Source organism: Drosophila teissieri, chromosome X (assembly GCF_016746235.2).
Source record: "Drosophila teissieri strain GT53w chromosome X, Prin_Dtei_1.1, whole genome shotgun sequence".
Classification (NCBI taxonomy): Eukaryota; Metazoa; Arthropoda; class Insecta; order Diptera; family Drosophilidae; genus Drosophila; species Drosophila teissieri.
Window position 1 is genome coordinate 22192940 of NC_053034.1, and position 27587 is coordinate 22220526.

General features: G+C 44.7%; 5 protein-coding genes across 10 annotated transcripts; 1 reads left to right on the plus strand and 4 right to left on the minus strand.

Annotated features, from left to right (window-relative positions):
* Positions 1 to 280: 280 nt before the first annotated feature.
* Positions 281 to 2083, minus strand: LOC122624245 (farnesol dehydrogenase). The gene is made up of 2 exons (XM_043803730.1): positions 1376 to 2083; positions 281 to 522 (listed from the first exon to the last, which is right to left on the minus strand). The coding sequence occupies exons 1-2, from the start codon at positions 1949 to 1951 to the stop codon at positions 355 to 357; spliced, it is 744 nt and encodes a 247-aa protein (XP_043659665.1). The 5' UTR covers positions 1952 to 2083; the 3' UTR covers positions 281 to 354.
* A 964-nt stretch (positions 2084 to 3047) lies between these two features.
* LOC122624556 (farnesol dehydrogenase) lies at positions 3048 to 4914 on the minus strand. Of its 2 annotated transcripts, none has more exons than XM_043804194.1 (3): positions 4808 to 4914; positions 4040 to 4754; positions 3048 to 3318 (listed from the first exon to the last, which is right to left on the minus strand). In XM_043804194.1, the coding sequence occupies exons 2-3, from the start codon at positions 4613 to 4615 to the stop codon at positions 3151 to 3153; spliced, it is 744 nt and encodes a 247-aa protein (XP_043660129.1). In that variant the 5' UTR covers positions 4616 to 4754; positions 4808 to 4914; the 3' UTR covers positions 3048 to 3150. The 2 variants fall into 2 exon arrangements, with proteins under 2 accessions (XP_043660129.1, XP_043660128.1); XM_043804193.1 differs by having other exon boundaries at positions 4040 to 4720; positions 4808 to 4886.
* A 4166-nt stretch (positions 4915 to 9080) lies between these two features.
* On the plus strand, positions 9081 to 10204 carry LOC122624978. Its single transcript, XM_043804787.1, has 3 exons — positions 9081 to 9187; positions 9741 to 9887; positions 9942 to 10204. The coding sequence occupies exons 1-3, from the start codon at positions 9081 to 9083 to the stop codon at positions 10069 to 10071; spliced, it is 384 nt and encodes a 127-aa protein (XP_043660722.1). The 3' UTR covers positions 10072 to 10204.
* Positions 10205 to 13209: 3005 nt separating this feature from the next.
* Positions 13210 to 22089, minus strand: LOC122623770 (protein stoned-B). The gene is made up of 7 exons (XM_043803093.1): positions 21962 to 22089; positions 19781 to 21421; positions 18039 to 19302; positions 17703 to 17954; positions 17462 to 17643; positions 15400 to 15610; positions 13210 to 15142 (listed from the first exon to the last, which is right to left on the minus strand). Exons 1-7 carry the CDS (start codon positions 22071 to 22073, stop codon positions 14998 to 15000), a joined length of 3807 nt encoding a protein of 1268 aa, XP_043659028.1. The 5' UTR covers positions 22074 to 22089; the 3' UTR covers positions 13210 to 14997.
* A 34-nt stretch (positions 22090 to 22123) lies between these two features.
* LOC122623771 (protein stoned-A) lies at positions 22124 to 27332 on the minus strand. 5 transcript variants are annotated; one of them, XM_043803098.1, is made up of 4 exons: positions 26456 to 26499; positions 25487 to 25549; positions 23900 to 25198; positions 22124 to 23400 (listed from the first exon to the last, which is right to left on the minus strand). In XM_043803098.1, the coding sequence occupies exons 3-4, from the start codon at positions 25167 to 25169 to the stop codon at positions 22124 to 22126; spliced, it is 2547 nt and encodes an 848-aa protein (XP_043659033.1). In that variant the 5' UTR covers positions 25170 to 25198; positions 25487 to 25549; positions 26456 to 26499. The 5 variants fall into 5 exon arrangements, with proteins under 5 accessions (XP_043659033.1, XP_043659031.1, XP_043659029.1 ...); XM_043803096.1 differs by lacking the exons at positions 25487 to 25549; positions 26456 to 26499 and adding an exon at positions 27226 to 27332; XM_043803094.1 differs by lacking the exons at positions 25487 to 25549; positions 26456 to 26499 and adding an exon at positions 27226 to 27248 and having other exon boundaries at positions 23900 to 25336.
* Between the last annotated feature and the right edge of the window lie 255 nt (positions 27333 to 27587).

Sequence of the window (27587 nt, forward strand, 5' to 3'; positions counted from 1 at the left end):
GTGTGGGGTAGGGAGCGACTATATTACATTTTATGTCAAACGCGTACGCTTTCAATATTGACAGAGAGCGTCCTTGTTGCAGTGGCGTATGTGGCGTATGTGGCGTCACCTGTTCCAAACTGCAAGCAACACCAACCCCCCTCAGAAAGCCACATCCTTGTTGTATGACGTGTTGTAGCTGCAGGGCTTGCCATGCTAATGCTTGCATCTTCTTATTCTTTGCCATTCCAGGCGACACAGCCAGCCCAACGCCCGATATTTCCAAATAAAAGAGCCCAAATTCAATTTCAGTCGCCGCTTTATTGGCTGCGCACGATCTTCTCACCATTATCGCAATAACATCCTGGGACGGCCTTAGAAGGGCTCTCCCAGCGGCTTAATGGTCAGCTCGTGCACCTGGACATGTGGAGGGGTGCCCAGCGCGTACATGATGCCCGCGGCGATGTCGTCCGGCTTTAGCATCGGCAAAACGCCGTAGCCGGAGGGCAGGATCTCCGTGTCGGTCACTCCTGGAGTGATGCTCTGGAAAAAACGGACAAAAAACAGTAAACATACTTTTACTACATAGGTAAAGAATACTCGAGATACACATACCTAATGATTTTATCATTATTAATGATTTTTTTTATGAAAAATTAAAAATTGGGGAAAAATATTATTATAAAATTACCACATCTGAAACATGTTATCTTTAACTGTAAACTAAACAGTAAAAAAGTCTCTAAAATATCTATTTAATATATAATTAATATCGAAAATAACTCCAATTCGGTAGCAGCTTCAAATGGATCCTTGCTCTCGCGGACTATTTCGTTTTACTTGAACATTGAAGCATTGCTTCAGAAATTAATTTTTTGATCATGTCACGTTTTCTGCGGAGCAGTGCTTTCCGTGTCCCGTTTTAATGATTTCTTTAAGGTGGGCTTTCAATAGTTATGTTTGAAATAATAAATCACACGTGCTTTCTACCAAAACCAACCTGAGATAAGTATAAATTACTTAGAAAAATATATAGTGGCCCTATATTTATATATAGCAAAAATATTTTGTAACCAAAAATAGCAGGACTAATTTAGGTTTTCGGTCATGCAAAATAGCCAGAGCTGACTAGAAAATAGACAAGTGCTCAACACTGACTGTTTCCGGGATTGCACACGGGCTCCACCTAGCGTCAGGTTCAATACTTCAAGCAAGTGGGCGCTAAACAAGCTGCTATTGTGGGCGTTGGAGTGGGCGTAACAAATTGCTTAAATAAATTTGCACAGAGTCCCAAGGTCTCAGCAGAAACGTTCGATACGCTTTCGCTAAACGCCTTTAATAACACACACCCAAACTAATCGGAATAGATACCTATTGATGCGGGATGCGGACTTACCGTGACCTTGATCTTGGTCTTGAATCCGCGCAGCTCCTGTCGCAGGACCTCCAGCAGGGCCGTAACCCCGTGCTTGGTAAGCGGATACATGTTGAGCACCTGCAGCTCGTCACCGGGCGGATTGATGATGTTGCGGCCCGTGAGGCTGTTGATGAGCACCACATGGCCATCCACCTCACGTTGCTGCATGGAGCGAAAGGCGCGGCGGGTGCAGATGATCACGCCCATGAGGTTCACGTTCAGGACCTGCTGCAGCTGCTCCAGCTCCAGGGTGAGAAGTTGTCCGGGGTTCAGGCAGCCCGCGTTGTTCACCAGGATGTCGCAGCCGCCGAGCTGCTCCTCGATCCAGTCAAAAGCCGCCGTCACAGAGTCCAGATCTCCGACATCGCAGTGGATGGCGTGCAGGCGGCCCTGCAGCTCCGGCGGCAGTTGGTCCTTAATGGCCTCCATGCGGTCGACCCGCCGGGCCAGACCCACAACAATGACCCCCGCACTCACCAAGTGGCGAGCCACGGCAGCTCCGATCCCGGAACTGGCACCTGTGACCACCGCCACGCGATCATGCCAGCGTTCCATCCCGAAGTTTCTCGACGAGTATTCCGACTGCTGCGGGTCCCGATGAAGGATAGCTTTGTATTTGGTATTTCGGCTCCGAGTAAGAATTCTTCTAGACCCAGCTCCCAGTTCCCAGTTCGCAGGCAGTTCTGCTCGCAACTGACGGCAGGTGGCACCCACTCGTCCACTTATATACACCACATACCCTCATATTGGCCTAGCTTGGCAATGAAAATAAAATATTTAACGTCGCCGCCCAAGCGCGCAGTTCACACGTGAGCTGAATAATTGAGTGAATACGCGCATCTATGGCGTATTTTACGGGGTAATTAAGACGTTAGCGGGTCGCTAATGTAATAATCGATTTTAAATCGGCTGAGGCCCTAAAATACTTACGCGCAATAAATCAGTTGAGTGATGGAACCTGGTTAAAAATAGGTATGCGTACGAGAATATACTAGTACCAGCCAAGGAAGTACAAACTAGTACTGGTTTGTTAAATGTTTTTCCATAGCTTTGGTATATGTTAAAGTGTTTGTTGCACTTTAAATAAACATATTAAGTCGCACCTCAGAGTGCTGAAGAAGAACTCAAACGTCGGTAATGGTAGAGAGAAATTTTAGAAGAGAAAGTCTAGTTGATCGAGAACATTATTGAACCTTGACAAACTTATAAATCACTTTAATATGTCTATTTTAGAGCGATTTTGAGCTTAGGAATCGTGCAAACCGGAGGACTGTATGAAACACCGCCCATGGAATCGATCAATACCATTATTCATTAATTTTAGATGCTTCTATTCCAGAATAAACTGTTATGAAAACATTTTTTTGTACATAAATGTTCATAAGACCAACTAAATACTGCCAAAAGGGGTTAAGAGTCAGAAAGAACTACGTTTCACTCTTTCATTAGTTATACAAAATGTTATTATGAGTTTGCCGATTATGGACAAAATACTTGTAGTGATCGTAGTTTTGAATACAACGTGAGAAACAGGAGTTCTAATATTTGGAGTTCGAATTCAAATTTAAAGTTTCTTTAGCCTTTAAATAATATACCATAACTTGAGGTACAATGAAAATGGTCACAACATTTTTCAAGGCAATGCATGTGCTCCGTTTATTTCATTTCTGTGCAATCCGCAAATTATTCAGTTAGGTAACGAAGGCCAGCATGGTTAAATATTTAGTAGCGAAAGTGGAGCAATGCAGGCGTGTCTAAAAGGGTTCACCCATGGGCTTGATGGTCAGCTCGTGCACCTGGACATGCGGAGGCGTCGACAGAACATACAAGATGGCATTTGCCACATCCTCAGCCTGCAGCATAGGCAGCCTTTTGTAGGCCGGAGGCACTAGCTCGGTGTCCACCAATCCCGGACTGATGCTCTGTAAGATAGTGTAGATTAGACTGCCTGTCTAACTCAAAGTACTAATTACCATGCCCATGTATTTATTGCCACAGCCATACGCTTGCCTCGAAGGCCTACCATTATACCAATACAAGAGAGAACGCTTTAGTCGAGTTCCCCGACTATCCGATACCCGTTACTGCAGGGTCAGGGCTGCAGGGTGCGGGGTTTGGGCTGCGTGGTGCGGGGTCCGTGGTCTGGGGCTGCGTGGGCGTGGCAATAGGAATCGACAAACTTGCGCTGCGTCTATGTCTCTGGAGTAAAGACATTATTCTAATGTCTTTGGTCTCTGGAGTCTGTATGCTTAATCTCAATAATCCCACTTTCTAGCTTTCGTAATTGCTGAGATCTCGACGTTCATACGGACGGACAGACGGACGGACGGACAGACGGACGGACGGACAGACGGACATGGCCAGATCGACTCGGCTATTGATCCTGATCAAGAATATAAATACTTTATATGGTCGGAATTGCTTCCCTCTGCCTGTTACATACTTTTCAACGAATCTAGTATACCCTTTTACTCTACGAGTAACGGGTATAAAAATAATCGAAGAATGCTCCAAAGACATTTAGTTTACTTGTATGTTTCTAGTGAGTACCACTAGATTTTGAGAGGCTCTTAAGCTGCGATTGTGAGTGCAATGCACATGCTGAGGACTATTGAGTAGTGCATTCGTAGAACACGTACTCACCGAGACCTTGACTTGCGTCTTGAACTCTCGCATCTCCTGGCGAAAGAGCTCGGTGAGAGCGGTGATCGCGTGCTTGGTGGCCGGGTACATGTTGAGCTCCTGCTGGCTGCCGGGCAGCGGATTGAAGATGTAGTGGCCCACAATGCTGTTAAGGAGCACCACATGACCGGCGGCCTGGCGCTGCCTCATCGATTCAAAGGCGCGCCGAGTGCAGTAGACCACGCCCATTACGTTCGTCTGCAGCACCTGCTGCACAGTGTCCACCGACATGGTCAGCAGCTGTCCACCGGACAGCTTTCCGGCGTTGTTGATCAGAATGTCCACGCCGCCCAGATCCCGCTGCACTGCGTCGAAGGCAGCGTTCACCGACGACACGTCCGAGACATCGCACTGCATGATGCGCAGTCGCGATCGCCGCTCCTCCGGCAGCTCCTGACGCAGTTGCTCCAAGCGGTCCAGGCGACGGGCCAGGGCAACCACCACCACGCCAGCGGAGACCAGTTTTCGGGCGATTTCCGCGCCAATTCCCGAACTAGCGCCGGTCACCACCGCCACGCAGTTATGCCAACGTTCCATCTCGGCGACTGCAAGTCAAATAAAATCTCCGACGTATCTGAGTCAGTAGACAGCTTCGGATTAAGGGTGCTCAGTCCATATCTGCACACAGAGCGAAAAGTTTACCTAAAAGGCCAATACATTAAATCACATGCATCACCTTAAGAACCAGAATCAGAATTTAACGCTAAGACTGATCGCATTTTGGCTTACTCATTGGCTCAAACAGTGATGGGTGGATTCATGCATTATTATACCTATTATACCTCATCTTTATATATAAACATATCTGTATCTGAATATTTATTTATATTTATATTTACCGTTTGATAGAAATGTAAAATACAGAAATATTTTAACAGCTTCTTCAATTGTGCCTTGTTTTATACTCAAAGTATTTTTTCCAAACATGTGCTAGGGTTTTTCACATTATCAATTTGCATGGCATATTCAATTACCACTAAGCCGCAGAGTGAAACGTAATCGTATGGTATCGTAGTTCAATTCAAACCGCATTTCAATTCAGAGGTTTGGCTCACTTAGGAAATGGGTATACTCGTTACTCGTAAAGTAAAAGCTTTTACTGGATTCGTTGAGAGGTATGCTGATGGTAAAAGAAAGTGTTTCCAACTCTGAAATGTACAACTTCTCGATCAGGATCACTTGCCTAAATGCACAAAACGCGTTTGTCCTTATGGACCTCACATCTGTATGTACTACATACATACCTAACATGATTGTGAAATGTGAAGTTGCAAAGCAGGTTTGTTGCACATCAGTGCCTCGCCCACTCAAACCCAATCTTCGAGGAGTAAATGCTGCCAATTGTGTCAACAACGTTTTCTATAATTATTACACTGAAGTCGTATTTTGGCAGATTTCCCATCTTCGCTAGGTAAACCAGGCCATAATCGTATCATATAATATTAAGATTGGATTATATATTTGGTTATGTATTCGGCTGCCACGGGTACAAGGGTGCTTAAGAGAGCCTTCTCAGTCACACTTCTAGAACATTATTCATTTAATCTTCTATAAAATGTTCGACCCTAAACATTTTTCCTAAGAACCTACATCCAAAGAATCATTTCCTCGAAAGCATAAAATGAAATCAACCTTCCAGTTGGATATGTTTCTAAATAAATGTTCGGAATACTTTTAGTTAGTTTAGTTTCTAGTTAGTTAGCATCTGCATTTCTTTATTGGTAACTTTCAATTATTACAACCTTCATACGCCCGTAGTTTTTCAAAACATGTTCATTTTTCTATCGATATTTTGTAGTTTCTGCCTCGCACTCCCACTAGCTGAGTAATGGGTATCTAATTGCGTTCATTCTTGCATTCGTATACGGATGATGAATGCATTATAGTAAAACATGTAAGAAAGCCTTTTAATTGCAATGCCTTAATTACTAGATGCAAGCTGCTGTGTAGTAAACAAATGTTTTGGAATTATTCGGTACGCGTTCTCGAAACCAGACTCCGTGGCTAAATCGAAGTTGTATGGTTGTATGGTGATGAAATATTGACGGGTCGTATTCGCAAGTCTGTCGCAGCTGCAAGCCGGGCCAACAAAAACAAGACGGGGCCAACAAAAACATAAGAAAAACAACGAGCTCGTCAGCTGCACAAAAGTTTTCCTTTGAAATATAAATAAAAATCAATTTAAGGCGTATTTTACAGCGCCGAAACTCAAACATAGCGGGCTTCGACAAAGGCGGGGCAGACGCGAAGTGCTGAAAAGTTTCATGGGGGGTTCTATTAGGCAGCGTGCCACTGCCACATACGCAAGCAAATGGCGGCCATAGTTAACAAATGCAGAGGGGGGAGCTCAGACCGATATGCACCAAAAAAAAAAGTTAGGAATTGAAAGTCAGTTCATTTAAATTGGTAATGTCACAAAATATACTGCTCAAATGCAGAAAAAGTAAAGATTCACGACGCCTGATGCACATGTAATAGAAGCCAATCTTACCTCTTCTCGAATAATAGAGCTTAGAAAATATTGCAGGGTTTTTGAGCTGGGAAAACATATAACACACATACATATGCTGGGACCGTGATTTCTCGCAATTCCTGTCCCACGGACACACGTGCTATTTGCTCACGTGTTTATGGAAATTGAGCAACGTATTCCGAGTATTTGGAGGAGAAGCTCCATCTCAAAGCGCCGTTTATTTGCCGACTCGACTGGAGGAGGGGAACGCAGGAAGAATGCGCATAAAAATTTTACTGATTACGTATTTGCCGAGAAGCAGGCAGCAAACAAGGCGTACTGGGTGGAGTGGGTGCCTCAAACTTTTCGGCAAACATGGATCTATTAGTCGCATTAGACTCGACTCGACGGGATGCGCCCCTCCGCCGGGTAGCGGAGACCAGAATCTGGAGTCCAAAATCTGGAGTCTGGAGTCCGGACTGCGGAGTGGGGCCAGTGGTCAGAGTTCAATGGCGAGCATGTGCATATGCACGTGCATACTGCACAAAGGACTGCAAAAGGACTTTTCTGACTCGGACAATGCTGTTGCAGTGAGCAATCGATCGCTGGTGGTGGGCGTGGCGAACTGTGCTCCATGGGGCGCCTCAGATTACGGCAGCAACGGTCGGTGGCGTCTTCTGAGTGGGGCTATTGATTTAGGCTGGCCCGTTTCATTTACGCCTGCTAGCACATAAGAGAACGCTTTTTTGCTAACAAAACGAGGTTCCTTTGAGTTTTCCCCTATTTTCCCGTGCCTTTTTTACGCACGAATAGCACTCTTAAGGCTTAAGGCTTAAGGAAGGTGTATTTCCTGACTACCGTCATATATGTAGGTTGATATCAGAGTCACAAGTTTTTTGCGACATTCAAAGTGGTTTGCTGAACTAGGATCAATTCAATTCTTAAATTCGACCGACGGAAATCTTATCTGTCATCTAATCATGTCGTTCTGTACTCTCCAGGGTTTCTAACCAACATGATGTTGTAGGAGACTCCCAGGTTGCAATGTTGTTAGTTTTCAGTTTCCCAGTGTGCATTTTTTTCAGCTTCGACAGAGGCGACAGGAACATCTGCAGCTGGAGCTCCAGGTCATGATCCTTTCGTTTTCTGCTTTCCTGTTGTCCTGTGCTCCTTGTTGCATCTTCTGCCGCTCCTGTTGCTGCTGTGGCTGCTGTTGCTCCTGCTGCCGCTGTTCATAATTCAAATTTGCAGTTTCCTATGCTAATTCGTTTTATATCGCCGGGAAGATGGCGGGGTCCCTGTCTCTGGCCGCAGAAGAGTGCCGGAAATTTATGCAGCCCTGGCATATGCGGTGTCCCTTTGAAAAGGAGTGCCCGAAATTCAAATTCAAATCCGGAAAAGGAATTGGAATTGGAATGCGTATTGTGGAATGTGGGATGCGGAATGCGGAGTCCCGAATCTGAAGGACCGACCAGCAGGCGACAAGTGAAATGTGCAGGGATACATGCGGGAGACGGCATTTGCATTCGGCCTGACCCTCGAAGGCGTCACCAGCTGCTTTCATTATGCCAATTTGTCTTGGCCCCTCCATTCCCCAACATCCATCCCTCTGTTTAATTATGTAAGCAGCTGGCGGGGATTCGGACCCCCGTGCTCCTCCTCTCCCATCGGCTATTTACGCTGGTTTATACTTCTGTTTTATGGTCGGAAGGGCAGGCTGCCAGGTGCGTGTGTGGCAGCACTCTGCAAAAGCGGCAACAACTTGGCGTTTTGGCTGTTATGACCACCTATAAACCGGCCAAGATTAACAGCAATCCACCGCCTGCAACAATGTCCCAAGGCATGCTGACGCGTAAACCTCGGGTTCTATTCTCACGCGGAAACTGAATGATTGATTCGATTTTAATGCGTATCGAAATTTACTTTGCTTTACTTTTTGGCCAGCTCAGTAATTAGTTATAGTGCAGCAGTTGCCAACTGGGGCCCGGATATCCTTTCCAGATTCGGTTTATGATGGCTTCTTCCGCAGAAACGATTTGGCCGCAGTCCAGGATTCCGCGGAGTCCGATTTTAAACGAGGCAGTGGACTTTGTTTTTATTCCTACCCAGGGAATTGAATACTTCATTACGTACATTATGCGTTTAATAAATACGTTTCATAGGGCCAATGTTATGGCAGCATGGCTAACATGATGAATGAAACTTCTGAATGGTACATATAAAGATTATTTGAGGTGTTTTGCAGGTAACCAAAATTATCTCAAATCTATGCATTCTACATTCATTTTTAAATGTTGTGTAAGAATATTTTGGCTTTCTATGGCGTAGGAACGTGGACATTTTATTTGGCTCTTTTTCGGCGTGTCACTCAATCGTTCCAATAAGATTTAATAACACACCGACGGGCATTGCTGCCCTTTCTCAACGAACAGCTGTCAGAATCTCATATTCACAACGAGCTGATTAGCTCTACAGCTTGCTTCACTTATTCAGCTCATTTATTGATTCATATTGCGCCTCTGGCTGGCAGACACGTAGACTCGTATGAATATGCCGGATGTGGGCAGCGAATCTTCAGACGTGCAGGGAAAATGGTCAAATGACCTTCGACCCGGAAGAAAATTTGTATTGGCAATGTCATATGGTGCATGCTTTCGGTAAATTATGAAAGCTGATATGTAATATGTAGTTGTAAACGTTTCCGACCTTATAACGACTAAATATTTCGGCCAGCCGGCACTATGGAAAATATTTCGATTACAACTTGGATTAGAAGTCTGCAACGCAGCGAAGGCGACGTTTCCGACCACAATGTTAGAATTTTGCACTTGTTTTGCGTTTATTATGGTATGGTTAAACAGTCGTTATTTATAAATGTGTAATTTAAATTTTATAAATTTCCCCAGCAAACAAAGATTTTTACCGAGCGGCGAAAAGAAAAAGGAATGACTGGAAAAGGTGATTGATACATTTTCGTTGTTTTGTAATTTAATGTAATGTGTTTTGATGTAATTGTAATTGAATTTCTATAAACTCACTTCAATTTTTGAGCCTGGAGCTCAGATCGAAAAACAAGTTGGCCTGGCGTAAAACTGTAATCTCTCTGGTCGGATTTAGTAGAATTCATGCTCGAAATGCATTTGAGTAAATCCATTTATGTAAGAATTATCCAACCTTTTGGAGGCGTGTGTAAATATATGAGATTATTAGAAAAACTGGCAGTGCTTCAAAGAGCTTGTTTCAATGCATCAAAGTAACTGGCTGTTTGAACTATCAATTTGCTGACTGTGACTTTCCCACACGTGTGTTCAATCGGAACAGCTTTAGGCCGAAACAGGTGCTAGAAACTGGAAGAGAGTAAGACAGATGGAACCACTTGAATGGTTTACAGATAACGAATTTATTTACCAGTGTCCTGTGCCTTGTGCCCTGTGCCCTGTGCCTTGTGCCCTGTGCCATGCTGCACACGTCACGCCATGCCAGCCACTTCAGCCATTCCCCGTTTGAGATTCGCAATAACACAACAGAGAGTAAAAGCTGAACATAATATTTTATGAGGACTTGAGGCAAAATCTCCGCCCTGGACATGTGTGCACTGATTATAGAAGTCCTGGTTTTGGGACTCCGAATCCCTCATCCTGGATCTAAGCGAATGATAAATGGCTTCAACATGCAGCCAAAAACTGCAATCAGTCGGGAACTGGTGTATCAAATTATGAAGAAATAATACAAGAAATCGACTATCAGATACTTGTTACTGCTTCTAGATAAGGATGCCGCCCCGTGGCATGTATGTTCATTCATATGTATGCCCATATTCTGCATTAAGACTAATTAGCACGAAACAAATGTGCTCTGCGAACAGATTTTTTGGCATTGGCAATCATGTCGGTAATACATTTCAACGTATCCGGTATGCCCTTTTACTCTGTTGGTAACGGGTATAATAACGCAAAAAGACAACCTAGAACTGCTGATGATAAATGAAACCAAGGGCAAGCGCATTTTGGTTCAGCGAGCTTTTGAACGTCCCCTTTTGGTTTTAAATACATACATATATTCCCCCTGAAGTAGACATAGTTTTTTGAGGAACAAGGCGAAAGCGTATCAGGTCCCTGAAAGCGGCTAAGAATTCGATTAACCAATATTTATATCTTTTAATACATGTATTACCGTACATACTCATTTTTTTTGGTTTGGAAAAGTCCAAATCGCCTGCATCTTTCTTCGGCATTAAATATCGGTACAATATCGATAATACGTTTCATCAATTGCAATTGAAAATGTATTCCCCCTTATCACCACGCTAACAGATATATACCAAATAAATTAAAATTGAGGCAATAATAGGCCAACAGTAAGCTCTACAACTGCACCATTAAAGGCAATAGGTCTATTTTAGCTTCAGTAGGTCATTTATTACCGAGGAATAAATGTATAATTGCTGTGGGCTTAGTTAAGAGTTAGAAACTAGATGATGGCTGAAAAGTATCTACCATGTCTCTTTTGTGGGCGTAGATGCATTTATTTGGCTTAACAGTAGAAATGGGCGAATCATTTTTCAATGCTAGGACTTAATTTTTAATAACACCCCTTTTAACACCCCATAACACCCCGTTACTCGAAGACTAAAAGGGTATAGTAGATTCGTTGAATAGTATATAACAGGCAGAAGAAAGCGTTTCCGACCATATAAAGTATAATATATATATTCTTGATCGGGATCAATAGCCGAGTCGATCTGGCCATGTCCGTCTGTCCGTCCGTATACACGGCGAGACCTAAGGAACTATAAAAGCTATAAAGTTGAGATGCAGCATGCAGACTCCAGAGAAATAGACGCAGCGCAAGCTTATCGATTCATGTTGCCGCTTTTATATACTTTAATTTTTATACCCGTTACTCGTAGAGTAAAAGAGTATACTAGATTCGTTGAAAAGTATGTAACAGGCAGAAGGAAGCGTTTCCGGCCATATAAAGTATATATATTCTAGATCAGGATCAGTAGCCGAGTCGATCTGGCCATGTCCGTCTGTCCGTCCGTCTGTCCGTCTGTCCGTATGAACGTCGAGATCTCAGGAACTACAAAAGCTAGAAAGTTGAGATTAAGCATACAGACTTCAGGGACATAGACGCAGCGCAAGTTTGTCGATTCATGTTGCCACGCCCACTCTAACGCCCACAAACCGCCCAAAACTGCCACGTCCACACTTTTGACAAGTGTTTCGATATTTTTTTATTTTTGTATTAGTCTTGTAAATAAATAACGATTTGCCAAAAATCTTTTTGCCACGCCCTCTCTAACGCCCACAAACCGCCCAAAGCTGCCACGCCCACACTTTTGAAAAATGTTTTGATATTTTTTCATTTTTGTATTAGTCTAGTAAATTTCTATCGATTTGCCAAAAAACTTTTTGCCACGCCCACTCTAACGCCCACAAAACCGCCAAAAACTGTATGTGCTAAAGACTCTCCTTCGCACTTCGAATAGCTGAGTAACGGGTATCAGATAGTCGGGGAACTCGACTATAGCGTTCTTTCTTGTTTTATTTTTATATTATTATTACGCTCACAAACCGCCAAAAACTGCCAGTATTGAAATTTCTCCTTCGCACTTCCACTAGCTGAGTAACGGGTATCAAAAAGTCGGGGAACTCGACTATAGCGTTCTCTTCTTTTTACCTCGTTAAGAGGTGTATTTGTTTGATTTGTTGAAATAATACTTCAAACACGAAATGGTAACATGAACACAACCACCAACGCCGAATATTTTGCCATGTTAGGCCAAAAAGTGGAGCTTAGAAACTATTTATCGATGTATAAATGCATTTCTTTAGGAAAGCTCACCTTGACCCTCTTTGGGCAAACGGGGACAACGCCACACAATGGCCCGATGATGATGCTCGTATTTGGCCTGTCCGGAGGTCACCTCGATCGGCGACTCCTGAAGCGTGTCTACGGCACCCAGGATCCGCTCGATACCCTTGATCTTGCCTGTTCGCCGATGAGCTGACTTAACCGAGCCATATCTGTTTCAGGGCACCATTAAATATTCAAAAGCCAGATGATTATTGCCGGAAATACTCACCTTAACATGCATATAGATCGTGGATCGGTTTAAGTAAGAAGAACATCCAGTTTGTCAATTTCTATCAAAATGCAAAAATATTTTAGATACGCATCCTATAAAGTTCACATATCGCTAAACCCTGTAGAGACATGGAAGATACTCTTTCTTGAATATTTGTTCAGTAGTCTTTAATGCGATATCTTTAATAAACGATATCAATAGGATCTGCGTGCTTCATCTCGGCGACCAAACGGACGAACATTGACTGACTGGGATGGTGATTCGGATCAAGAATATGTACATATGTATGTACATATGTATATGTATATGTATATATATATATACTTTATAGGGTCGGAATCGCTGTTTACCGAATTTAGTAATTCCTCCACAAGTAACGGGTATAACAATCCTTTAAAAACGATTTTTTTGGAGTCTTGATCTGGATATCATCATTTACAAGGATGGACATTGCAAAAAAGGTCGAAAGGTAACCAAATAAAAGTACCGCACTAAGCACGGCTTAGCCAAACAGCATTGGTGGTATTCCAACTGAAAACCCAATAAAATTTCCCAGATAAAACCACGGTGACAGTTTGCATTGCTTAATATTTGTTGTCTCAATATTTATTTTCTCATTTGACTAGATATTGTTCCATCATAATGCGTTTTTTGTTCGGTTCATAATAATTCATTATATTGTTTTTAGTTTATCGGTTAATACCTTTTGGCTTGCGCCGCATATTTGTATAATAGCAACTAATTCCAGCGCAGTATATGCCCACATAAGAATATGCATCGGGGCATATATCGCGTCGGGACCGTCGATTTTTGTATAATTATTATATAAATATAACATGTGAGAGTGTTTGTCAACCGAACGGTTTGTTTGCATAGATTTCCTTCTTTTTTATTGTACATACAATATATATGCTATATACGATATAATATATGTAGAATTAAACGTAAATAATGTAACATACATAATACATGAATGAAGATTCATTTCTTAGGGGTACAATATACACATTCTCTATTTATATTAATGATTCCATTGAGAGCCGTTTTAAGAGTCCGTAGTAGAGCTGTTTGACATGAATTATTGCGTTATGGAGAGGACAAGAAATCGAAAAAATGCAAGCCTTCGGGAGGTCGTTAGTCTGGGATGAAGAATATATTCATTTAACACGCAATTAACAAATCCTATTTGCATGAAATTCCTCTAAAACACAATCAACAAATAATCAGTATGTATGTATGGCAAATATGAAATATATATGAATATCTTCGTTAGGTTTTAAATAAATATAGCATTTTGGTTTCTTATACACTTTTTGCGTCAACAAAGATGATTTGCCTATATTGTTTCCCATTACTTTGTAGTTTAGTTTGAATATAATTTAATTTAATTCACAACAATAACATTTGAATATGCATTTTCGTTTACGTTTTTGCTTTTGCTTGTAGTTTTCAATTCATTTCTAAATTTATTAAATTAGTGGTATACATAAACCTAAGTGTAGCTGATGGCTATGGATAGTTTCAAGTTTCACACCCCACATATGTATGTATGTATGGTGACCAGTGTTGGTTAACTTTATAAAGCTGGCAGCTCGTTCCAGGGTAGGTTAACGTCTTCTAAGGCTGGCAGCTCACTCCAGTGTTGATTAATCTATGCGAAGCTGGCAGCTTGCGCCAGAAACTTACACGGTAATGCTAACGTTAACATTATGCGAATGTTAAGTTGGAAACTGGAGCCAGCGATGTGTAATCTTATTTAAGGTAGAGCAGCTCCATTTTGTATTGGTTATGTGCATTTGAGCCTATGCTTTTAAACGCTATGAGGGGAAATTGCTTTTTTTCTGCCTTCGGAAAACATCCTTTTAGTTTTTCTTCGTTCGCTTGTATGAGTTTCAGTGTCTTGGGATAATAACCACTATGCATATGTATGGGTTGACTTTAAGTACGATTCTGGTCTGATATCAATTAACATTAACGTGATCATATGTCTACAAGTAACGAAGTTTCATTTTTTTGGGCTTGGCTGGGTTAGGGGTAGGTCGGGTGACTATGGCTGTGGTTATATGGTTCATAGATTAAAGGTTACGTAAGATGCTTTAGCTTTCTGCTCGCCCGCTGACGGATCCACAGATCCCCTAGCTCCATCTCGACTCGACCTCGTTCATTTGGCTTTTTACACAGCGATGACCACTTCGTCAGCTTCTTCCTTCGTCTGCTTTACTCGCACTCTTCAATTGCTGCACTTAAGCACCGTATTGTATAACATGTATGTATATAACAAGAACGATAAGGAAAACCATGCAAGAGGAATATCTACAAAAAGCCACTGCCCCAGTGTGCCACCGGAACACCGCCGGAGCAGCGCGGCTAGCCAGCTTAGTTGGAGTCCGTGTCCGAATCGCTGGGCGGAACCGGGGATGCCGTAGGCTTGGTGGCCGTGCTGGGCGGCTCCTCGCGAATAGGACGCGTTGCCGCCAAATACGCGTTCGTGGACTCGCCGTGCGTGGTCTCGATGCCAACCCTGGTAAGGAAAATGATGCATTAGTAGTTGTACGTTTGCTCAAGTGTTTTTATAATTTTGATGCAGTGAACTCATCGAGACAGTGTGAGTGATGATGTATATTTGAAGTATGAATATTTGAAGTTTCAATTGTTTCTTTAAAATGACGTCTCAGTAATACATAGAAATTTAGCCAGTATAACACCAATTAGAGTGGAAGCTTGTACTCAGCCAATGGAGATAATTTAACCATGATTCCACAATCCATCGCTACTTACTTGTACTCGTGCCGTGCCAAATAGCGGACGTACTTCTCTGGCGGCTCATCGGCATCCGAATCCTGGACACTCACGGAGCGCACGGTGGTATGCGAGACCTGCGTGGCGGGCATAGTGAACTCCACGAAAGCGTATGGCGCCAGTTCGCTTGGAATCTGGTCGTACGATGTAAGTGCCATGCGGCAGACCAGCTGATGTGTGGTATACGCACCTGGAGGGGGAAAGGTTTCAGGTTAAAGCACTGCGATCGAGTATATGCCAAAGGTCGAGTCAAAGCATCCGTGGACCCAACGTAACCTGCGATTGCTCCATAGAAAAGGAAGCGCACGTTCAACCCAACCTCTTTACTCTTTACTAGATATACTCGCCCAGTGATGCTAATCAAAAAAAAGTCATGCTTAAAAAAACATGGCTACTACATCCCCACATAGAAATATTGTAGCTGCAAAATTTGAAATATTTACCAATTTTGTAACTGAATCTAGTTTATATATTCCTTATTCCCTATCTTTTTTTCACAAAAAAAATAATTTCACGAAAAACTCCCGTTTTCAACCGTTTCATAATAATTTTGAAAATGTGGACTTCAAAGTTAACAATTACATTTCAATTTAAACAGAAATTTTAAACGAGAATAATATTCACTTAAAATAAAACTAAACAACAAATCCAGAGTTTCGTGTTCGATTTTTAACTACTTTTCAACGCCCAGTTGTGTTTCAGAACCCGGGTGCACTACTTTGGTCAGCCGATACAAGTTCAAGTTCAGATACTCGTGTCGCAAGCGTGGTTGAAACTCGATCTTTCTATCACCTATTTGCTTCTTTGCTCGACCTTTCGGTTCCTTTGGCTCCGCTGAGCCGGCTCCAGTGGACCAGACAACAAAACCCAAAAACGTATTATTAATATAATGTAGTTTACTTATATTTACTTAAATGATTTCTTTTACGGTCGCTGCTAGGGAACGCTTGAATTAGAATTATTCCGAAAAACATATTTTCGAAGACGTGCAGGAACATCCTTAGGAAACATTTACAAATGCTTTTCTATAAAAGTTTATGAATATACTACTCTAGCTAGAAGGGTTTCCTTTTCCGTGTTCCGTCGCTTGTGAAAAGGAATGTTTAAATGTGCCTTTCAGGAAATTTTATTTTTGAAGATTATCATGACGACTTTGCTTGATTATCTCCATCCCTTCCCATAACAGGTATCTTATAGTCGCGGCACTCAAGAGCTTTAGGAAATTCGGGTTGTGGGTTTAGTTGTGGTTGTGTGTATGCGTCTGCGTCACTAGATCTGCTTATCTTAACATTCTAGCTTTAATTCCCGAAATTCAAACGGACGGACAGACGGACAAATAAATGGACACTGATATGTATATTTATATGGTCAGTAATTCGTTCTTCTAACTATAGTTCTACAAGTTACGGGATATTGCATTCATTATGAAACCTTACAAAAAGGCGCACTTAATTATACATATGTACATATATTTTGAAAAGCATGGGGGCTATAAAAAATTAAATAAAATTATTGAAATTGTTTCGTTTGACTGGTAAAAATAAGGAAGCACAGCTTTCTATTTTGCAGCTTTTCAAATTAAGGCTTTGTTCGTAATTGTGTAATTTAAATATTTAAAACAAATTAAATATTTATCAGATTAAAATACATTTCGTTGTTGAATAAAAGTTCAGATATCAAATTTTGTGACGATACATGATATCAACTAATAAAAAAATCAATATCTGAAATGTACCTTTTGGGCATGTACATTTTAAGAAAATGCATAAGAAGGCAAATTATTATTACCCCCTTTTTGTTTTTGAACGAAAATGTATTTTTCGCCAAAAAGGTGGACATGAAAACCTTTGCATTTAAAAAGATTTAAAAAGAGCTATCGCCACTGGGTTTTACCTCGTTAAGAGGTGTATTTGTTGATTTGTTTTGACATAATACTTTGAACACGAAATGGGAACATGAACACTACCACCAACGTCGAAAAAATGGAGTTTGGAAACTATTTAGCGATAACGTATAAATGCATTTCATAAGGAAAGCTCACCTTGACCCTCTTTGGGCAAACGGGGACAACGCCACACAATGGCCCGATGATGATGCTCGTATTTGGCCTGTCCGGAGGTCACCTCGATCAGCGACTCCTGAAGCGTGTCTACGGCACCCAGGATCCGCTCGATACCCTTGATCTTGCCTGTTCGCCGATGAGCTGACTTAACCGAGCCATATCTGTTTCAGGGCACCATTAAATACTCAAAGGCCAGATGACTGTTGCCGGAAATACTCACCTGAAGTGCTTCTCCACACGGAACAGGTAGATCCAGCACTCGGGTATCGGGAAGCGCACGGAGACATCCTCGCAGGGGATTTGGCCTAACTTGCGGGAGGTGAATCCCGGCACCAAGATGTCGGCCCGCAGCTCTACCTTGTTGCCGCTGACGCACCAGGTTGCCTTCAGCTGCAGCGGAAGTTCGCGATTCTTGGGCGGACGCACACGGAAGCGGAGCAGCTCAATGTAGTTCGCGTCTGGCGGTTGAAATCTGCACGGGATCGGGATCGGGATAGCGTATTATTTTTGTTCCCTTAACTCTTAACCCTTACGTATAATGCCATTTTCTACTTACTTGATGGTGCGCGTTCTCTCGTACTCCTGCTGATTAACAACACTATGAAACTCGACGGCCTCCAGCCTGATCCACTCCTCGGTGGCCACCGGGATGATGTCGTGCCGGCCGACAACCTCCTTCCCCTGCCGCCACATATCGTTTACGCCCAACTCGATGGTGGGCATGCCGGTAAGGAAGGCGAGGAAGAAGAGTCGCACCCGGGCAATCTGTTTGAGGATCTTGCCCTCGAAGTCCTGTTCCACAGTAATCTCATCAACGGCGGTTACCTGGACCTCCTCCATTTTGTAGGTCAACGCTCGCTCCCGCAGAGCCGGAAGCTTGAACAAAGCCTCCTCGATGCAGACCGAGAACTGCTTCATGTCCTCGTAGTTCATTGAGCCAATCTTGAAGAGCTGCGACGACTGCGGCGCATGCTCCACTGGCAGGCCCAGCTTTTTGAGATCGCTGCCAAACTCCTTGACGCCTTCGTAGTCGCCAGCGATGGCGTATTGTGCGAACTTGGTCAGCTTATTTGTGATCCGCTCCGCCTTGGTTACTTGGCCGGGTCTGACGCCGGGTCTCTCCTTGTAGAAAATGTACTGCAGTTTCATCGTGAAAATCTTGCCGAACTGGTCATACTGCTGAGCCCCGATCTCCGACACAGAATACGACGGTTGTAAGGGCAGTTCTTGGAAGGGTTGCTTATCGCCCGCCTGGTTAAGCAGCTGCACCACCGGCACATCGTTCTGCACCACCAGTCGAACAAAGATCTTCTTCCAGAAGCGCTGACCAGTGATCTTCTTCTTGTTGGGCTGCCGCAGTTGCATCTCCCATCCGGGCCCAATGTAATGGAGTCTCGGAAACTCCTCCAGCGGCTGGGATACATCCTCGTCATAGAGCGGTGTCTGTGGAGTGTCCTGCGAGTCCGTGCGTTTAATGACGGTTCCATCGGCTGGTGGCGGCCCCGGAGCCGGGAAGCCACTAACATCCTCGAACGGATTGACGGTTGGGCCAGGCGGGGATGTGGTCTGTGCCTGGTTAACGCCACGCGCCGGCGGTGGTGGAGGCGCAAGCTGCGGGGCTACGCCACTAGTTCCCTCTGCCTTCGGGCGGATAACCACGCTGAACTCCTTGTCCACCGATTCCACGGAATCCGCGCGTGCGGGCGCCTGCATTGCATAGAAGTCATCGTCCTCGTTGCCGAAGCCATCATCCGCCGAATTGGTGTCGCCAAAAGCATTAGCCGAGATCGTAGCCGATCCGAAAGCGCTATCTCCCCAGGCTGAAAAAAGGCGTCGATTCATTAATTTAATAACTTCAACTATAATTAAAAAAATAGTAAAGTTCCTCGACTATCCGATACCCGTCACTTAGCTAGTGTCAGTGAGTGATCATTAGAGTGATAAGCTTCAAGCTTAGTTTCAACCTGAGATCACAGCGTTCATACGGACGGACAGACAGACGGACATGGCTAGATCGACTCGGCTAGTGGCCCTACTCAAGAATATGCATACACATATAGCCTAAAGAGTCGGAAAAGTTTCTTTCAACTTGTTACATACTTTTCAACAAATCCATCATACCCTTTTTGCTCTACGAGTAACGGGTATATTAGTTATATAGACATCAATGTTTTTGGGGTTTTTTTGATTATGAATTGTTTTTACTCTATAAATTTATGATTACTGCATGGGTATAGAAGCTTCTTTTTGTGTTTTTTTTATTAAATCTAAATCATTTTTTCGATTAATAGAACTTACCATCTCCGCCCGTGGGCGTTATCGCTCCGGAACCGCCAAAGCCATCCAGAATGCTGATATTGTCCTTCTTCACCGAGTCAAACTTGGCTGAGAACGCGTCGAACTCGTCTGGCTCGGTAGCAAAGATATTGGCCGTATAGCTGGGCGCTTGCGGTGTTTCCATCTCCGGTTCCGGATCGTCCACCGCAAATATATTGGCAACTACCGCTGGCACGGGTGCGAGGTTCGGCTCCTCTTCCTCCTCGGGGCTGGCGAAGGGGTTGGCGGACAACTGACCGCTGGCCAGGCCGCTGGAAGCCAGCGGAAAGTCTAGACCGGTGTCCATTTGCTCCGGCTCGGGCTCACTGGCTATGGGCTCATCATCGACGAGAGCTGCCTGGGTGCTCACTAGGCGTTCCGTTGGGGGGCTGTGATCGGAGACGATTTCGGGCTCCGTTTCGGGTTCGATTTGTGGTTTCGTATCTGCCTCCGGTTCCTGCATAACCTCCGGCTCATCCTCGTCATCAGACCGCGGCAGGTCCTCCACCGTGGTGATCTCAATATCCGGTGTGGTAGCCCTCTGCGTGCTGGCGGCTCCCGGTGGTGCAGCCATATTATTCAACTGCCGTTCCAGTCCAGTAGCCGCCTGTGGTTGGGAGGTTATGTCATGGGTGCTTTCGTCCGGTCGTATTAGTAGGGAAGTGAATACTGGTTCATCTCGTGAGTTGTTTCCGTTCCTCTGCTCCTCGTTCGGCTCCTCTTGTTCCGGCGGTACATCCTCCCCAATCGCCTCGGGCAGATCGTCATGCAGTAAGTCCGGCTTGGATGCTGGTGGGGCTGGTGGTGCATGTGGTTGCTCGAAGAGACTCAGTATGTCCTCCTTGGACTTGGGTGGCGGCGGCTTGGCCGGCTTACTGGCCGTAGTACCAAACATATCCAAAAGGTCATCCGCTTCTGGAGCGGCTGGCGGTGGACCAGCTGCGGCCACCGGTGGTGGAGGTCTCTGTGGTGCCGCTTGACCTGGAGGAGCGGGGCGTGGGGGAGCAGGACGAGGCGGTGGTGGGCGAGGGGGTTGCTTCATCGGTGTGGCAGGCAGTGGAGCTGCCGCCTGTATATTCGGCACCGCTGTCGGAACTGCAAAGGGATTATCTAGCGGCACCCCGCCTGCCACTCCCCCAATTAGGTCCGCCTCCATTCCTTGAGTATGGGCACTCGATCCACTATCCACCGACACATCCAGGAGATCGGCTAGTCCCGAGTCCGGAGTGGGACTCGGCGAGTGCAGATCCCGCATCGAAACCGGGCTGGGCGATCGGGTGGCAGGTATACGACCCAGTAGCTCCGAACTAGTTTCGTCCAACTGACTGGACACCGTGCTAATTAAGTCTTGGGTGCTCTGTGGAGGAGCCTGAGGGCGTGGCGGGGGCGGGTGCGCATGCGATTGCGATGGCAACTGTGGCTGTGACTGAGGCGGCTTCTTGCCCTCGTCCTCCTCCTCGGCGCCTGATTTCAAACTCAACGCGTCGTCCTCCGCCTCGATCGTAGTGCCAAAGAAACTCATCGCCGGGTCGAGGTCGTTGTCATGGGCAGCCTCCGCTTCCGGTTCCGCCCCCAACTCGAGATCATCGGCGCCAAAGGCAAAGGGATTTGAGGCGCCGGTAGCTAAGTATGGTAGTGAACAGTGAATAAATATATTATATTTTGAAATCCCGAAAAAATATTCCAGCTGCTTTCAACTATCTTGTATTATTGAGTAAAGTATTATATTAAGTTTAAACCATAATACTAGTTGACTCCCGGTAAACGGCGAACAGCTTAGAAACCAAAAACGAACTAACGGAAAACAAATTCAAGGTCCAGCATACTGAATTAGAATCTTATTTAAGGTTTGTTAGTTGTCCTAGTTGAAATTAGTGACACTCTCAGCTTCAATCTACAAAAACTGTAATATTATCTGACAAAAAATGATATTCAACTAAAAATATAATAAAATATTTATCTCTCTACTAGAAAATTTTCTGTTTTAACGAGCGAAATAATTTTAAGCGGAATTAATTTTAGATATTGTATTAAGGATACGATCGTCACTCCTCAGTAAGAGTGTTTCTGTTTGATGTCAACTACAAGTGTAGATTTGCCGAACCTACACCTACTGACTTCATCATAAAAAATGAGAAAAATTGAATGGGAATCGGTACAAACCTGCTCCAAAAGGATTATCCGTACTAGGTTCAGGCTCTGATTGCATGAGGAACGGGTTGGCAGCCGCATCGCAACCATCCAGGTCTTCGTCCATTAAAAAGGGATTCGCCATGATGTCGGCTTTTACTTCTCTGCGGTAAAAGATAGTCTATATATCTTATATTAACGTTCGATCAGCTCGCTCTCCAGCAGCTTTATCTCTGCCTCTCCGGGCCCTAGGTTCTCCGCAATAGAAGTGTCGAACGGGTCAATATCCTGGGCGGACAGGGACGGTCTTGAGTGCGTCGAAGGCGTGAGGACCTTGTCGCCCAAGCCCAACTCCTGAGCGTCGCTTTGCACGTCAAGGACGTCAGTCACCGAAGTCTTTGTTTCCGGCAATAGTTCGTTTTCTAGAAGCTTTAACTCAGTCTGACCCGGCTGGAGATTTGCCGCTATGGAGGTGTCAAATGGGTCGATTTCCTCCTCCGATTGGCCGCTGCCACCTAAATTGGTTAGCTTCTTTCGCTCTTGAGCGGGAGTCAAGACCTTGATATTGATATTCTCCTCGACGGCCAGCAAGACTTCAGCGGGAACCGGAGTAGGTGGAGCACGGGGGTCAAAATCTGGGTCGGAAAGGCTGTGGCGCAGATTCGTGGGTTCGGAGATCAAATCCTTTTCAATATGTTTCAGCTCTATATCGCTGAGTTTCGCCTCGGGCACATAGGACGTATCGAAGGGATCAACGTCCTCAGCTTCGCGTTCACGCTCCTGCAGGAGATTGTCAGATGGTGCGTAGTACGGCGTCAGTGGCTTCTTACTAGCTCCCAACTCATTACCAGCTCCGAGGAGATCTGGTGCCGGTACCAGGAAGCCCACACTCTTGGCCTGGATGTTCAGACTCAGAGAGGACTTTCGACGGGCTGTGTCGAAGTCCGTCTGTATTTGCTCTAGTTTCACTTGCGGTGCTGCTGGTTCCTCTTGATCCGCTCGTGGATCAAAGTCCGGGTCACTCAGGGAGTGCTTGAGGGTGACTCCGTCTCCGCTCGGATCGTTAAGGAGCTCGCGCTCCAGAAAGCGTAGTTCCGTAGACTTGGGTTGCACCAGAGCCGATACGGCCGAGGTATCGAAGGGATCAAAGTCCTCTGCCTCTTGGTCGACACTTAGAGTCGGCGCCAAGGGCGCGGGAACCACCTGGCTAAGGTCGGTAGCACTCCCAGCGAGAAGGTCGCGTTGTGGAGCTGCTAAAAGGGAAGGCCCAGTGGCTGGTTCCTCCGCACGCGGATCAAAGTCGTCGTCTTCCTCAAGAACAGTGGTCTTCTTAATCACTTGCTCCGCGTAGTTGGTGTTGAAGGGATCGTCTTCCGGGTTCTCCTCCTCGTCGTCCGACACGTAAATCGCTCCGGGTACGATGTGAGGTCCTGTGGGCGGACGGACTGGTGGTGGCGGGCGCTTGGGTTTTCCTAGGGTTTAAACAGGAGTAAAGTGGTTGGTTAGAAACTTGACAGGACTTTAAATGAGTAATGAAATATACAAATTGCTTTTGTTTGCCTCTCCATCTACAGCTTCTTTATATTTTTTATGAAAACACGAACGGTGCACAGCTCCATGTATCTGCTCTTTCAATGCCAACTGAATTTCGTATTAACATTATAAAAATACCCATACAACTTTATTCCAAGCAAAAAGATACTTAGATGAGTATGCACATTGAACTGTGCTCTGGGGAAGGCAGCGAAATGCAACAATAGGAATAGCAATAGTTGAATCTGCAAGCCTAATCCCAACATTCAAGCTCTCAGGGTGTTCGAAATCCTAACATGTATACAAAGGTATATCGGCTGCACCTTTTATTATATTACAACAACACCAAGACCAACAACGCTCTAACTTATATTCTATATTTACATATATAATATGTAAACAGAGTTCCAAAAACAGAAAAGCAGGGAGAACTCTTACCTGGTTCCTGGTCCGGTTGCTCTTCGAATTCGGCCCAACTGCCTTCTCCAAAAGCTTCAGTGGGCAGCTGCGCGACAGGCAAAACCACCTGGCTAACGATAGTGACCTCTTCCTTTTTGGTTAGCGATTCCGCGGCTAGTTCGGCGAACTCGTCGTCCTCCTCGTCTTTGAGTGCATCGAACTCGGAGAGATCCGGGTTCAGTAGCTGATTTTCCTGATCCTGCTGCTCGAGCTCGTCCTCCTCTTCGACGGGCTGCTTGTGCTTAATCAAGTGCAAATGCAAGGAGACACTAAGATCAATGGGAACCGAGGACTCGGGCAGTTCCTCGTCGAGATCGTCAAGCAGATTATGCTGCGGCTCGGCGTTCGAAGTGGCAGTCAGAAGATCCGCTTCCGAGTCAGCTAACTCCACGCTCTCGCTAAGAAGGAGATTCTGGATACCTTTCCTTAACTTCCGCTTGGGATTGGCTAAGGCGACGGCGTGCTCCCGGTCCACGCGACCGGATAGAACCTCAACGGCTGCACCGAGACTCACTAGCTTCTTGTTGCCCTTTGCTCGATCAGCACCAACAATAACCTTCTCCGCGTATGCGGTGTCAAAGGGATCGGGACCGTCGTCGGCAAGTACGGGGGAGTCCGGTAGAACGGCTAGTTGGAGCTCGCCGCTGGTAATAGCCTCAATGTAGTCGGTGGCAAAGATGTCATCGGCCTCGTAGTCGCCTGCCTCCTCCTCTGATTCAGATAGCTGAACAACCGCCTCCGCTAACTTGTCCCGCTGGGCCTCGATCTGCCCCAGGCGCTGCCTTTCCCGCTCCTGCTGCTCGGCTTCAAGGCGAGCTGCCTCCTCCTCCTCCTGTTTCTTTTTCTCGGCAGCAGAGGGCAGGCGCTGGTAAAAGGACTCCTTCTTGATTCGATCGAGCTCGTCCTGGGTTTTGTGTAGAATGCTATCGACGCCAGAGGTTAGTGCCTTAAATTTGGCCCACTCCTCGTCGCCGCCGGCAGCTCCCTGATTTTGATCCGATAGCTGCTGGTGGGCGTTGCTAGAGGATGATCCCGATCCTAGTCCCGAGTTAGAGGCTACTGGCTCGTGGTGGGCCTCAACGTCTGATGCCGCTCCGTCGGATTCGCCGGCGTCCGATTTTGTGGCCGCCGCCTCCTGTTTGGCCTTTAGGTCGCGCTTGTACTGCTCGAGCTCCTCCTCGGTGAAGAGCTCCTGATCCTTTTTCGACTTCTTCTTTTTCTTTTTTAGGCCCTTTGGTAGCTTAAGCATTATCTAATTGCGGAGACATCGAGATCGGTCTGCAAATAGGTCGTAAAACTTACTGACTCCGGTCGAATACGAAATCGTACTGGAGATGGTGGAGAGGTGGAGGTGGCGGTGTGGTTACAGCGACTACGTAGAATTCAGTTTAGTTCTAGTTGGATGGGGTCTTGGAACTGCGGGTGGGAGGAGCAGAGGAGGGATTATGTAAGATATGCACGTCTCTCGAAATCGAACCGGTATCGAAACTGGGGTGTCTATAATTTGATGGTTTTTGGGTTCTTAAGCAATGCAACGATGTGCCCGCCCACTCACCGCCCACTCACCGCCGCCTTATCGGTTGTTTTTTCGGATGTTCCAGCCGTTATCGCTTAAGCTCAGAGAAAAACCTAAAGAATGTCCAAGAACAAAAATCGTTTGCGGAAAATTTGATACATACTTATTTACGTATGTATGTATATACATATATAAAGCGCTCGATTGTGTACCTACACGTGAACTTGCCGAAATGCCAGAGCTTTCCCACCTCACCACCAAAAGAGAGACGCAACGGCAGTAGTTGAGTCAGTCAAAGCTCAAAGCCCTACGCACACACACACACACACACACACACACACACACAGAAACTCACACTTGCATAGCAGGAAGGAATATTTTGCTGCCCGTAAAAGTAGGCAACATATATTCACATACACATTGTTTATACCAATTATTTGCACTCAGGACAGTGCGGATTTGCCATTTCTTATTTTCATTGTCTTGTTCGTCACTTATCTCGTTTTAAGAACTTGAAGTTGGGTTCTTTGATTTCCTACCACTTTCTACAGCAATACTAAACGATTTTTTTTCTTTTTCGGTTAAATCTTTAACTACTCTACCGAAATTTACATTTTCAGAAGATTAATGCAAAATCAGGTTCTAAAAAGGTTATAATGCATTGCAAGGTTATAATCCATTGTGAATATTGTGTCATAGAAGTATTACATCCAAATTCACATATCGACCGTTGAACAGGTTTTACAAACAAAATAAAACTTTAAAAAGTTCTCCGACTCTTAATGCAATGAATATAGGCACCATAGTCTAAATGGACACGAAGATTTTATATTTTTAGGGATCTACATATGTGAAAATCCATTTAATATCATTGTGGTAACGAACATAAAGCAAATTTAAATCCACAGAAATTCTTGCAAGGAAACTCTGGCTGGAAAAACTAAGAACAAATTGTTTCCGTTATTAATGTCAACTATGTAGGCCAGTTATTATTATTCAAATATCTGTTGTTGACGCACTTCCCTTGAAAAGCTTAAATAGCTTCAATTTTCGCACACATGTCACTTGGCACATCGGTCCAGTTTTAGTTGATCTTGATATTGAATAAACGTTAAAACGACAAGTACGTTTTACAATATACAGATGTATGTCGAAGAAAGCGAGTAAAAGTGAGTGTCGAATGCCGCTTTTCCCACTCTCTATCCGCAAAAAGGGCAGTAGTACCATTTTTCCTCATTTCTTTCCTTCTTTTATTTTTTCAATTCCTTCTGCGCTTTCCTTTCATTTTCTTCTCCTCTTCAATGTGAATTGTTGGGAAAAATCGATGCTTTAGAGTCTGAATTTCTGACAAGTGCGAGCGAGTCGACGTATTCGTGCAAAAGAGACAGCGCCCACGCACTATAAATCACACACACTTGAGCACACATACACGCGTCACATAGAAAAGTTGAACTCTAGAATTATATATGTATGGGCAAGGGAGCCCAAGAACTGTAACTTTTCGTATGCCTATACCCACTTTGAAAAAATTGTGTTCTGAATGCTTCTGAATTTTCCGGAGTTTTCTGTCAGGAAATTATGCAACTTACGTCTCACTCTTGCGCACACAATTATCGAAAGAACTTCATTTGTACGGAAAAAAAAACGAATCACATTTCTCGCTCTTGTTTTTGGAGACAGTATTTTGGCATATACTTTAAAATAAGCAAAAAGGAGAGCGCAAGCGACTAGCGTTGTTTGTTTTTAGAGGACTTGTGGTTTTTCGTTTCGATTCGCTTCGGGGCTTTACCTCTGATTTGAACTATCGGGAAATCTAGCACAGAATGAATTAAATGTCGTGAAATTCCGTAGGAAGTGCTTTTCGTCAGCAGCGACGTCAGCAGAGGAGAAGCAGCGTTGCGGCGCGCCAACGGTATATCCTGCCAAAGCTGCGTGGAGCTTTGAAAAGCACTGTACTCAAAGAAGTTTCCTTCCACAGCTGACATTGGCCTTTTGTTACGCTATTTGTTACGCCTGTGGGATTCTTGCTGCTCCGAAAGCTCCAAAGCTCGGCAAAAGGCACTCTGAAAAGAGGAGCGCTGTCATCTACGTCACTGTCATATGACGCTTGACATTTTATCTAGTCTTGATTTCTGACGCATGCGTTCCTAA

Excerpts from the sequence above, each read along its gene's own strand:
- LOC122624245 (XM_043803730.1), bottom strand. The coding sequence starts at position 1,951 with ATGGAACGCTGGCATGATCGCGTGGCGGTGGTCACAGGTGCCAGTTCC. Across the intron at positions 523-1,375 it reads AGACCAAGATCAAGGTCACG|AGCATCACTCCAGGAGTGAC; the intron begins GTAAGTCCGCAT and ends CGTTTTTTCCAG.
- LOC122624556 (XM_043804194.1), bottom strand. The coding sequence starts at position 4,615 with ATGGAACGTTGGCATAACTGCGTGGCGGTGGTGACCGGCGCTAGTTCG. Across the intron at positions 3,319-4,039 it reads AGACGCAAGTCAAGGTCTCG|AGCATCAGTCCGGGATTGGT; the intron begins GTGAGTACGTGT and ends ACTATCTTACAG.
- LOC122624978 (XM_043804787.1), top strand. The coding sequence starts at position 9,081 with ATGCCGGATGTGGGCAGCGAATCTTCAGACGTGCAGGGAAAATGGTCA. Across the intron at positions 9,188-9,740 it reads TCATATGGTGCATGCTTTCG|AAAAACTGGCAGTGCTTCAA; the intron begins GTAAATTATGAA and ends TGAGATTATTAG. Across the intron at positions 9,888-9,941 it reads GTGCTAGAAACTGGAAGAGA|TGTCCTGTGCCTTGTGCCCT; the intron begins GTAAGACAGATG and ends TTTATTTACCAG.
- LOC122623770 (XM_043803093.1), bottom strand. The coding sequence starts at position 22,073 with ATGGCGAATCCCTTTTTAATGGACGAAGACCTGGATGGTTGCGATGCG. Across the intron at positions 21,422-21,961 it reads GGATAATCCTTTTGGAGCAG|CTACCGGCGCCTCAAATCCC; the intron begins GTTTGTACCGAT and ends TACCATACTTAG. Across the intron at positions 17,955-18,038 it reads GAGAGAACGCGCACCATCAA|ATTTCAACCGCCAGACGCGA; the intron begins GTAAGTAGAAAA and ends GATCCCGTGCAG.
- LOC122623771 (XM_043803096.1), bottom strand. The coding sequence starts at position 25,169 with ATGCTTAAGCTACCAAAGGGCCTAAAAAAGAAAAAGAAGAAGTCGAAA. Across the intron at positions 23,401-23,899 it reads GCAACCGGACCAGGAACCAG|GAAAACCCAAGCGCCCGCCA; the intron begins GTAAGAGTTCTC and ends TTTAAACCCTAG.